Source organism: Hevea brasiliensis, chromosome 13 (genome assembly GCF_030052815.1).
Source record: "Hevea brasiliensis isolate MT/VB/25A 57/8 chromosome 13, ASM3005281v1, whole genome shotgun sequence".
Classification (NCBI taxonomy): domain Eukaryota; kingdom Viridiplantae; phylum Streptophyta; class Magnoliopsida; order Malpighiales; family Euphorbiaceae; genus Hevea; species Hevea brasiliensis.
This window is the reverse complement of record NC_079505.1, coordinates 91,519,285-91,532,285: the sequence shown is the minus strand read 5'-3', so window position 1 is coordinate 91,532,285 and position 13,001 is coordinate 91,519,285. Positions and strand designations below refer to the sequence as shown.

At 36.3% G+C, this 13,001-nt stretch overlaps 1 protein-coding gene across 1 annotated transcript; it reads right to left on the bottom strand.

Moving 5' to 3' along the window:
• Positions 1-609: 609 nt before the first annotated feature.
• LOC110635567 (histone-lysine N-methyltransferase ATX4) lies at positions 610-10,668 on the bottom strand. The gene is given in 27 exon segments (XM_058132936.1): positions 610-893; positions 991-1,091; positions 2,049-2,123; positions 2,370-2,456; positions 2,803-2,892; positions 2,979-3,035; positions 3,149-3,235; positions 3,639-3,852; positions 4,024-4,051; positions 4,054-4,087; positions 4,248-4,352; positions 4,738-4,883; positions 5,256-5,380; positions 5,947-6,046; positions 6,158-6,260; positions 6,369-6,504; positions 6,991-7,074; positions 7,158-7,249; positions 7,349-7,417; positions 7,512-7,580; positions 7,702-7,830; positions 8,818-8,891; positions 8,894-8,988; positions 9,076-9,131; positions 9,249-9,373; positions 9,376-9,945; positions 9,948-10,668. Coding segments are annotated over 27 exon segments (3,183 nt in total). The 5' UTR covers positions 10,189-10,668; the 3' UTR covers positions 610-802.
• Positions 10,669-13,001: the final 2,333 nt, after the last annotated feature.

The following is a 13,001-nucleotide window of genomic DNA, read 5'->3' as shown; positions in this document are numbered from 1 at the left end:
AAAGTGACAATTTTTTTGTAGGTGTTTATTGAAATTGCAAATTCATATAAATTGAGACCATTGACTTGTTCTTAGAGATTAAAAGTATTCATGTTCCCTGTAAAAATCAATCCAAACATTTTAACAAACTGCAATGGAAATAATTTCAATTTCGTTGAGATTTTTCTCATTTAAGGCAAAATTATTGAGCAAGTGCAAAGTAAACCCCACATTTATACAAGTAAAAAGCACATACTCAAAGTGGTCAGTATAATTTACTCTTAATTAATAACCAATAAACTAAAATGGGTTCATTAGTTTCTTAAGTCCTATTTATTTCAATTTTATTTTATCTCTTTATTTATTGTATTGTTCAAGTGGAAGGAAGGTTGTAATTGTTATGAAAGCGAAGAATAAGGAGAGCATAAGCATGTAGGCTTATGATAATTATGCATATGAATAGTATTTTTTTCTCTATTTTTTCATTTTTTTCCCCATGTTTATTAAGGGTTATCATGCATTGTGATTTAAGAGTCGAATCACCTCGTAATATTGAATTTCATGGGCAACAATTGATCAAGCAATTTCAATGTCGGAGTCAACGCAAGACTTTCTGAAGAAAAGCTCCAATTAGCAATGAAAATGGGTTAGCTTTTAATTATAGGCGAATGAAGGTGAGTCAACTGATATACACAAATGTCTGAACCAGAACACTAAGCTCAAAGACTCAAAAAAAGGTTTTTGTATGATTGAGATCCCGTGGGCATGGGATTGGGTTAGTGCTTCTTGCGGAGAAACAATGACTCTGCTGTGAGTATAAAACCTAATTCATGAATTTCCAGCAATTCGGAGCTTCACATAAACAAGGAACTTTGAATTCATCAGGCTCATTAGGATCAAACGAGTAATTATACCTGCCAGAAATAAGCAGCAACAACGAATTTGAGTGTGCAAAATACCATAAAACTAGAGAGAGAGAGAGAGAGAGAGAGAGAGAGAGAGAGGAGATTCGTCAGCTCATCACCAGCAGATACATTTGTCTTAGCGATAAGGACAATTCTGCTTTCATCATCACCCACACTCGTTATCCTTGCATAGCAATTCGGCATACACTGTATCAAGGATAAATCGATAATACCGTGGCAAGAAAATACGTGACACCATACTTGAAAGATAAAGAAGATAAAAAATTATAACTTGAACTAATTAAATCACAATTGTAGAGTGGCGACAATATGGAATGGAAAAGGTCCCAAGCATTCGAATTTGAGGATATCAAGTAATAAATTCAAACTTTTATCTGGATATGTTGGTGTAGCATGAAATGATAAGCAAAGGATATGCAGAGGTGACAGAATACATGCATTGCAAGTTTAGTGAAGGCCAAACCGGTGATAGGGAAAGAATTAGTTTGAAAGGAGTGGTACTGTCCCAAAGTAATCACTTTAAATATCTAGGCTCAGTCCTTCAAATAGATGGGGGATGTGAGGAGGATGTTAGTCATAGGATTAAAGCCGAATGGTTGAAGTGAAGACGTGCCATGGGAGTTTTATGTGATCGTAATATTCCCAATAAATTGAAAGGAAAATTTTAACGTACAGCCATACGACCGGCTATGTTATATGGTAGTGAGTGTTGGGCACTGAAAGAGTCGTATGCATCTAAAATAAGAGTTACAGAGATGAGAATGTTAAGGTGGATGAGTGGCCATACTAGACTAGATAAAGTCCATAATGAGAGTATTAGAGAAAAGGTAGGAGTGGTGCCAATTGAAGATAAGTTGAGAGAAGAAAAATTGAGGTGGTTTGGTCATGTGAAGCGTAGACATACGGAGGCTCCAGTTAGACAAGTAGAGCACATTAGGTTAGAGGATAGAAAGAAAAAAAGGGATAGACCTAAATTGACTTGGAGGAGAGTAGTACAACATGACTTAGAAGCATTATACATTTCTGAGGATTTAACCCAAAATCGTTTAGAGTGGAGAAAGCGAATCCATATAGCCGACCCTAAATTTTTGGGATAAAAGTTTAGTCGAGTTGAGTTGAGTTAAAGTTTTCAGAGCAACTTACTGAGTGGTTTATTAGGCGTGCTAAGTTTCCTTTGTCAGTGGCATCTACCACTACCTCTTCACTTATCTTGAAAAGCTGCAGAAGAAAACATATCACAGTTCAGCCCCAAAGGAAAAATGGTAGAAGGAAGAAAATTACCAAAAACTGCAGACAGATTAATATTTTAATTTGATTGATGATATGGGAGGAAGGAGGAGGAAAGCAAGTTCAATTGACAAAAATGCTTGCAATAATTTTTAACACCATTATGGTCTCAATCCATCTGGTAGAGTACCTCCCTACAATGTGCAGTGCCAAGTTGAAGTTGAAAGATCAACTCACATAGCAGTCTTTGCCTTCTAACCGATAGTGTGCCTCCCTAAGATCTGCAATGCTGCGTCTCACCTGTTGACCGCGATATTCAAGGACCTGCAACAACACATGCTTGTTAATATCACACACTCAGACATGGACACACCATCACGGACAGGTTATTTCATGAAGCAAAATATTGCTTTCAAATAGGTCAGGCTCTCAAAATAAGTTACAGCGTGAGTGTAAAAGTGCTGCTAGACACCATTTCATATTTGAGAAGCACATCTCGAATTTATTTTGCATATGTATCAACATTTCAAAGATGTCTTGCTGGAAAGAATGATGGCTGTGTGTTTTTTATCACTTATATCAGTTCATACCACAATTCTACAATACTTTTACATTAGAAATGAAAATTATAAGCAGGACCTTTTTTAGATTTTTAACAGAAATAACATACCATTTCTCCTTCTTGAATGCCTCTTCGTGCAAAAAGGCCCCATCCATGTATCCCTGATCTACCAAAGCAAACTCGATCATTTTCAGTTCTCTGGGTTCGTGCGAACAAAAAAATTTTTAGAAGAATGATATAGAATGTAATAGTTTAATGAAAAAAAACAAAGGATGGAGATTTGCCTGCAAGTGGTAAAGCCTTTCTCTGAAAGAAGAAAAACTTTTAGGCTCCGCAACTACCTGTCAAACAAGAACAAGCGTATTGTACTAGATTGACATCTCTTTCCAAAAAAAAGAAAGAATAAAAAACAATCCTATATGATAATGAAAGGGGAAGAAAACAGAAACTTTACTCTGAATGCATTCAAACTCCGTATTACGCCTAACGGATGATGACAAGGTCCAGTCAATTGGTGGCAAATGGCTTCCTCTTCTGTTCTCTATCAAACCAAAAATTTGGACGCAAAGTTCAATCTTCAGATTTGCAACATTAGACAAAGCAACATTAGAAAAACACACGTATATATAGGTATATTAGTTCACCTTTTGCAATTCAAGAATGTAGATCAACTTATATAATATGGACTACTAAGTAGAACAGTTAAACAACACGGTGCATGCATTCTCCTAGGAAAATTAAAACTAGATATATGACTCAAGTTTAGTTGAGTTGAGTTGAGTAGTCCAAACCATTCATTTGGACAAATAAAACTCAGAAAATATCTCATTACAATTTAATGTACAGAAAAAAAAATCTATGTATTGGGTTTGGGGTACAGGGGCAGGAGAAAGGGAATAGATTCGCACATCCTTGTACAAACTGTGAAACTCTCATGCAGGTACCTTCTTATTGTTGTTCACTCTTTTAAAGACCCGACACCTTGCAGCAGAGAGTGCCTCAACCTTAGTAGTTTCTTCTGTTGACAACTCTTCAAGTTTTGCTCTGTTGGATGAAATTAACCTTGTACTAGCCCTCTTCTTACTTTGAAAAAGGCTTTTGGCAGAAAACACAACTAGTGGAGTCCGAATAATCAAAACTGTATCTGGATTTGGAGCCCTGCACCAGAAATAGAACTGTGAGGACACAGAATATGGATGTAGATTAAATATAATGTGTCTTGACAAATATGAAGGTCACACTACAGACATTAAGACAAATATAAGCTCTATAAAAAAAGAATCAAGGGAATAGTGATTAGCTTCAGGATCACAAATGAGGACTCTGTACCTGTAATATGCACAATATGAAACCATATTGTAGTTTGTCTCCCATTTTTCTCAAAGCAATGCAACTGCAAGTAGGACAGAAAAGATAACTGGCAAGAAAAGCCTACATCCGGTTTGTCCATATAATAAAAGCAAAATGACCAAATAGCATGTTTATTTTGCATGTCTAAGGCACAATAATTATAGCAACAGGTTTTGCAAACAGACAACAATCAAGTAACTTACCTCCATGTGATACGCTGCCCTTGAAGCACACATTGCATGGTAATAAGTGGAACACTTGCAACATTGAGTGCAAAAACCATGAATTTGCTTACATATGACACAAATCTGCAGTTCGTGCCAATAAAACGCAATTGAGATTGCATCCATTGCCAAAGAGTATAGCCGTAAGAGTAAATTTGAAGACAAGATCGGGAAAGAGAGACAACTCACGACTGATGATGACATGATGCATTATAAAGCATCTGTAGGCTATTGTAAAAACTAATAGATAAAGCATCTCACATGTTTTTCATTTCTCTAAAAAGACAAAGGAGCTCAGACCAAAACAAAGAAAAAAAGGCGAAAGTATTGATTGCAGAAATACCATCTTCAATTTATGCAGGACATGTTTTAATGGATCAATTTGACTAATGTTTTGATACCAACAATCCTGACACGACATGTTTTGAACCTCTGAATAATGAAGTGCTAACAAAAATGAAGATTCTACCTTTGCAAAAGAATTCGTAGGGATACATAAGATCCCTAGAGCGGGTTCCATCTTTTCATCACTTGCAAAGGAGACTTCAGGTTGAAACCAAGCACATGTAACATGAACCCATGGTGTTTCAACATCAGTTGGCTTTAGAGCACCACCTAAAAAGAACTCAAAAAATTACTTGTGATCAGAAGTAACAGTAATATCAAAACCAACTCTAGAGATTTATATGCATGTGATAAAATATCCATGCTTAGTAGTAAAGTCTATTTAGCGGGTAATAGGCAAAGAAACTCATTAAGGGGAGGAAAGCTCAGACCATATATCTATTTCATTGTTAAATGATCAATTCATAATTGGCTTGAACTCAAAATTTAAGAAAAGGAGATTCTATATTTGTTGGCTAAAAGTAAACATGGTTTATAGGGTTTCTTTGACATGATCTATAAACATACATTCTCTTTGAAGTTAGAATTTTCCTATCTTTATACCCATATTGTTAGTTAACGTAAATAAACAAAATAACCAACCTTTTACCAGACAAAGGCAACACTCCCGCTTAACATCAGGTGTTTCACATGCCTTGCAAACCCATGAAGCAAAGTCCTGAACATTCCTTGCTCCATAGCATTCTTAATGAACGGCTATCTGACACCTGGAAGATTTAAAAGAAACAAATCATACTATACAATTCAATTCAATTCAATTCAATAAAATTTCCAGCACACACACAAAAAAAATCTGTATCAGGAGAGCGAGGATGTAAGATGAATGAGCAGCAGTGCAGCACATCTCTGTGGTTATTTTTCATTCTTTTCCAATTAATGATGAAAGGGAGATCTACTACTCAGATTTCATTCAGCATACTGCAGTGCCCTAGTATAACTAAAAGTAGACAATTGTTACAAGGGCATTACTTCAAGGCTCACACCAAAGGGATATACAGGAGAAAATAAACAAATACACTAGTATTTATAACATTCTAACTTATTAAAATGTATAATTAAAGCATTTCAGTCACTCCATATTTCTTTTTTTTTTAAACTGAGGTCTCCTAGTAGCTTTTAATGTCAATACTCTTTCTGTTGCTTAACATGTCTGACCTCAATGCCTTTCATACCAAATGACTGTATAGGTTAATATAGTATCTGATCCATACAATATAAGCTCAGACTAAATAAGTATATTAACAATTTATCCTTTGGGTAATACTTGCGACACCTGTTGCAGATAATAATTTTGTTGTAGTCCAAATCTTCAACCCATCTACATACAGCACAACGCTCTGTTGTCCACTTTGCATAAACAGGTTCATATTTCTCTGCCATGAAAATGATGGTGATAAATCATTCAACAGTGTAAGAAATTCAGATAGTGCTGCAGAGGATAGCATAGTTAGATTGCAAATTCTATGCCCCAAAAAGAAATATACCTCGCAAAAATGCTAGCAACTTCTGCTTCCAATCTTTAATGGAAGGTCGCTTTGGAGGTCTGGTAGAAACAGCACATGCATGATATTCTGCTAACTGCATCATCTGCAAAGTCAAGAGAACATATTGGATAAATGAAAGAGAACATATTGGATAAATGAACTTCATATATAAGTGGCAAGCCAAAGAAAAAGAGGAATGGTGCACACAAACCCATTGTTCTAGTGGCAGCATGGAACCTTTCACCCTAATACTGGCCCTCCAATTTTTAATTTTGGAACCTTTATGGCGTTCCCATTCACTAAGTGCTTGCTTTTCTGGCCCACAAGACCCACATTTACACACAACCCTTGAAAAGAAAAATACAACCATAAATGAACTGAAATGAAACTTCTCAGACCTTCAAGGCAAAGAAGATTTCCCAGATAGAGAAAATGAAGGGCAATAACTATTTGGAAAAATCAAAATCTCTCTAGACTGAATAGAAAAGTAGAGGGTTGGTCATCTGCATAAATCAATGGAAAAAAAGTTCTCCCTCTTTTTTGTGCACAGACATGTGCGAAAGAAAATCATAAAACAATAATTCATATCAAGGTCCTATTTCAAATTAACAGAATTTAAATCATTTCTTCCTTGTTAGCAGATTAAATATTTTCATGTGATAAGCCAATTGTTAAACTATGAATCTATTACTTCATACGTGCATAAACTAAAGCAGCCTGCCACAGGCAATTGGCTATTAAATTTATAAAATAAGTAAAAATTGGAATAACCCATACATAAAAGGTAGAAATAAAAGAAAAGTTAAACACTTTGAAGTTATATTTTTGCTTACAGGTGAAGGCTAGGGAAATATATTCCTTCTACTCCTGAGCAGAAAACAGAAACTTTGTTGGGCAGTGTTGGTTGACCATTACTTCTGTTGAACCAATAAAAACATTCAAGACATTATATATAAATTCATTAAGAAAGACAAATTTTGTATTTTTAAAAGAATATCACTTCGATTTTGGCTGCCCTTTCTCTGAATCAGACAATTCAGAATTGAATTTTGCTTTGCAAGCAGGGCAGTAATAATTAGTGGCCCCCAGATCCTTCAAGCATAAAAGGTTGGTCATGGAATGATATGTTAAATTCCATTAATGTGATGGAATGATGATATGATATGACATTATTAAGTGTGATGGACATACATTAAAACTGTTGTTGGAAATTTTGTCACACTTAGCATGGACCCAAACCTTACAACTATCACAGCGCACCTAATAGCAAATCCAAGAAAAATAATTAACAAGAGGTATATTACATTCAAGAGCAAAAAAATCTCAAATTAGAATACTTTGTATTTTGACTCACCCAGCTCCCATTGTCTGAATGATTCCAAATCTTCTTGCATATGTCACAATAATGTTTTGATTTTGTTAACTGCAGTAACAAATTATGTACTTGTGAAAATTAGAACATAACCAATACATGTGGAATTGTAATCATAGCAGACAAAACTTATCATAGGTAAAAATCCCAAGACATAACAGGTGGTACCAACCCGAGCACATTTTTTGCATAAGAATTGGCCTCCAGGAGTCAAAGCCTTCATTTTCTTTGACAATTTAAGAGGAAGGTTCATGCCGCAACCTTCACAAGGTCGCATGCTTTTATCATTTCCAGACATATCCTACATCAGATAAACCAAATTTGATGAACTCATAAAGAAGAATCTGAAAATTGGAATCTTACTGTTCATGCTATTCAGCTTCCCAAACAACGGATTAGCAAAGTTACAAATATTAGGGCCAGGGGCATGTTCCAAAAAAGAAGAGCAAAGAGGGGGAGAAAAAAAAAAAACAAAGGAATTCCTGCTTTGATGTCCATGCAATTTTAAGTTCTCTATTACCAACTTGATAAAGTCTATCAGTATAATTCTTGAAAACTCAACTCAACTAAACTTTTATCCCAAGAATTTGGAGTCGGCTATATGGATTCTCTTAGTCCATTCTAAACGATTTTGGGTTAAATCCTCAGAAATGGGTCAGTTTAGGTCTACCCCTTCTTTTCTTTCTATCCTCTAACCTAATGTGCTCTACTTGTGTAACTGTAGTCTCCGTATGTTTACGCTTCACATGATCAAATCACCTCAATTGGCACCACTCCTACCTTTTATCTAATACTCTCATTACGGATTTTAGTATGACCACTCAACCACCTTAACATTCTTATTTCCGTAACTCTTATCTTAGACACATACGACTCTTTCAGTACCCAACACTTACTACCATAGTATGGCTGTACGGTAAAATTTTCCTTTCAACTTATTGGGAATCTTGCGATCACGTAAAACTACCATGTCACTTTTTCACTTTAACCATCCGACTTTAATCTTTAATCTTGTGACTAACGTCCTCCTCACATCCTCCATCTACATTGAGCCGAGATATTTAAAGTTATTACTTTGGGGCGGTACCACTCCATACAAACTAACTCCTTCTCTGTTTGGCCTTCACTGAACTTGCAATGCATGTATTCTTGAAAACAATGAACAAAATCGTGTACATATCAGGGGCCTTTTTTACTATAAGGGGAAGCAGAAAGTTGCCTAAGGATTTTCAGAGTGGGCTTGTTTAAGGAAGAAACCATTAAGAAAGTTAATAATAAGAAAACTTGCCTGCCTTGGAGAGTGACAGTCCTGGTATTGGTTGGAACCAGTAGCTCCTTGAAGCCATCTGAAAACAGTTTCAACTTCTCAGTAAACCACTGTTCTACCAGAAATGCTTCCTCAATTGCCATCTGGAAATCACCAGGCTTACGGTCCATCAATTCAGACTGCTCCTGGAACCTACACGAAGTAAAAAATTCACTTAAACAAAACATGAATCCTAAGCTAACAAGTAAATAACAATAGAAATAATGACAAGAAACACACCAGTCTACAAAATCTGTAAATGGAAAGATCATCCCCCGTCTAAGCCAAGCATAATCCTGTCATTAGCAATCAAAGTAGCATAATTAATGGTCACATCCTTCCCAAAGTAATACTATAAACATCCCTCATAAATACAATGACGCTTTCTTTACAGGAAGTAATCATTATCATACCCTTTGATTTTCATGCCCAGAGTTACCAAAAAACATGACACAAGCTGCATCAGGTATGCAGGACCTCAAAACCAGCTCTGGCGCCTGCTTCATTGGATCAATCACGATGGCTGACCAAAATGGTCCTCCTTCCCCGACTTTGCCCACACGATATCACCTGAATAGAAATCCTCGGGTCCATACAACCCATCTTTCCTTTCTGGCCTCTCCAAGCTGCTTAAGTCCACAACTGCACACTTCTCATCTTCCATCAATTGCTCATGTAGTGAAGTGAGCATACTGCGTGAACTCAAGTTCTTCTTAAACCCCAATTGTCCTCCATATTCTTCCTCACACAAAGTTGCATATTTACGAGACGTATATCCAATTCTCTCCTCGGTTCTCTGTTTCTTCACATTGCTAGAACATGTTTTTGGTGTTCGGAAACTGAATTTATCTCTATCTTTATCCCTCCTTGTCGTTTGGTTATCACTTTGAATATCGCCATCCAAACTATAATCACGCAAGCTAATCTTACTCTCTTTTCTCCAATTGTCAATAACTGAATCGTTAAACCGTGAAGGAAGTACCTGAACCCGCCCTCTTGTTGTCCGCACAAGTGGGGGACGTGAGACCTCCACTGTCCGATTATTTGCTCTTGTTGAATCTCGAGCTTTGGATTTAGGCTCCGACTCCACTTCACCTGGAGGGGAGCAAGAGTGCACCAAGAAGCAGCAAATCCCTTGTTGGAATCCATGTTGGAGGAGCCGAGAATCCCACGAAGGGCAACCGGAATTATGCGTGTGGACACCTCACCAAGAAGATTGAGAGGATAATAGCCGTTTAGTTTCCGTTTCTTCCGAGTCGAAGCTGCGCTATCGTCGTCTTGACCTGCCGAGTCGCCAAGCTTGCGGCGTTTAAGACTCGGCATTTGTGATTTCAAGTTGCGCTTGATTATCATTGTAGAGAGACAGAAAGAGAAGGGAAAAGAAAAATGAAAAAGTGAAGCTAAAAAAAAAACACCTGATGAATAAAATTTAGCAACTCGTAATCCAAATTTATCTTAAGAATCCCACTTAATTTCACGTAAAAATCATGAATTCCTAAGGCACCCGTAAACCCTAGTAGCAAAAGGCAATCTTGAAGCACATAAAAATCAGAAGGATATAACATAGAGGATTTGTTGGGCCCAAAGAACAAAGAGAGAGAAAAGAGACTAGAAAAAAGTAGCAGAGACTATCTAATCTCAGAGAGAGAGAATTCCCATAAAACAAAACACAGAAAATTTAACAGAAAAATGTGGAAATTGCAGAGGTCTAGCAACCAGCAAAGTAAGGAACAGAGATCTAATTCAACGGAGAGCGCTTTCTCTCTCTAACAGCTTCACTTCACAGAGTAAAGCGAAAATAACAAATTGCAATGCGGCTTGCTGCTAGCAAAAAAGAAATAGTGACCAGAAATTCTGAACTTTCGCCTGGAATTATATTTATTTTCTCTCTTTTAGAGAGAGAAAGCGAGAGGGTCGACATTATCTATCTATGTTGTGTTATGCGTGAGTGAGTGATAGTTACGTGTGTGTGAAATGGCACAGCCTAACATAAAATTTTATCCTGTTATTAATAGGCCTTGTGATTCCTGCAATCGGGTGGATACATCATGCATTGGACAGGAAGTTTAGCCAGTAATAATGGGTATTGGGGGTGGTGCTCCAGCACGGAGACATAAATAGTAAATTATGATTTCAAATTCGAAGAATGTTGGAACTCATTTATTCTTTAAAAATCGTTGCTTGATTTTGCTCTTCAAGCATGCAAATTCCAAAGCAGAAATGTGACACCATTTGGTGGCGAGAGTGGAGTCGGTGTTTCGCATCGTAGAGACGAATGAATTTTTCCCACCATTTTCCTGGAGGGGTATTTTGGGTATTACAAGACTCAAATGAACTGAACTACTGGAAAATTTGCAATCTTTAGTTGTAACGGATTAATGGGTTGGGCTTGGATAACCATGATACTTTGAACACCAGGCATTGCCAAGGAATATTTATGAGTTTTGCTGTCAGAAGGGCATTTTGGGTAGCTTGAAAGTATTGATAGATGGATTGGTTTGACAAGTTGTGTGTTTTTTTTTTTTTTTTTAAGGAAAACATAGAATGCATTATGATAAATCTGAAACAAGACCATCATTCAGGAAATCAGGAGAGACAAGACCCCATTTCTTAAGATTTGAGAAAGAACCAACGGTTTAAGCTAAGCAATGGACTGCATAGCTGGCTGATCTATGAACAAAATGAACAGTGCAAGACCTAAGCTCTTCTAAAAGGGAAATACAGCTACAATAGTCAAAATAAGAGAGTTTCTTATGGTTTGACTAGATAATACCAATTAGAAAAAGAAAGTCGACTTTTTTTTTTTGAAAGATAGATACGCATATAACACAATTTAATAACGAGAATGAACACTTATTAAAACTATAATAATTTTAACATGGTTCTTATTTTTGTATAAGCTACATACGCATGCTGTTCACAATCAATATTAAATTTCTAAGAATCAATCTCTGAGTACATCAGACTCACTTGTGAACATCAATCAGACCTTACTAAAAAGAGAAAGTCAAGTTCAAAACTATAAAATTTGAATTTGACCCTAATTGCTTCTCTAAAAGTAAGCGCTTTCGCAATCACCGGATCGGATTACTTGGTGAGTGAAAGCCTATGATTGGAGTGTGGATGGATGGTATCATGGATATGGAGAAGTGGGAGTAGCTTTTTCTGCCAAAAGAAAAGAAAAGAAAGGGGTAAATTGGATTTGGCATGGCTAGAGGCTAGTAGCCTAGTACTAGTCAGATTTTTTTTTTTTTGTCTAAAAGTCAGATTCCGATTCCAGTCCGTTTAGAACTGATGTCCCAAAATATGTCCAAGAGGGGGGTGAATTGGACTTTAAAAACAATTTTCGGTTCTTGCTCAAAACCTTTGAAAATTGCAGCTAGGTTCAACTAAATTATCTAATGTGAAAAATGAACAATATAGCTCTATTGACAAGTTGCCTCAAGGTTAAAATTTGTATGCAATCGATATCGATATAACGGACTATATAAGCATTCATAAATATATCGATGGTGAATACGTTTTATCATAGCAACTAGAGCGTTATACGGATATCCTATCGGCGACAGATAACCAACGGAATATATCGGATATCGAATTTTGCGAGAAACTATTTTTCTCGGATAAAGACAAAATCAACAGCATATGATATCAATTTTCATATCACCAAAAGCATATCATTCATAAAATTAAAATTGCATAAATGTAAAGAGCAAGGGTTGAGAAAATGAACACTGAAATTTTTATAGTGGTTCGGCTTTAACTAGCCTACATCCACTCTCTCAAAGATCACACTTTGAGTCTTCACTCTACTATTCTTCTCTTTTCAAGGCAACAGACAAAGCCCTTTACAAATCTTCTCAACAAAGCTTTTACAAGTAGCTTCACACTTCTACCAAGTGTTATCCCAAACACTTATCACAACCAAGCTTCAATAGGTGCTTGAATGACCTCTCACAAATGATAATAATGTGTTGAAAAACTCACTCTCACTCAATTACAACAGCAACTATAAAGAAGAGTTGAGTAAATAAGCCAATGATGAGCAATAAATCACTTTGAGCACTTTGAATGAAAGCTTTAAAGATTTTGAACAGTAGAGAGACTTTCATTGAGTGCAAAATGGCCAAAGGAAGGTGTATTTATAGCTTTGGAACGTTTTTTAC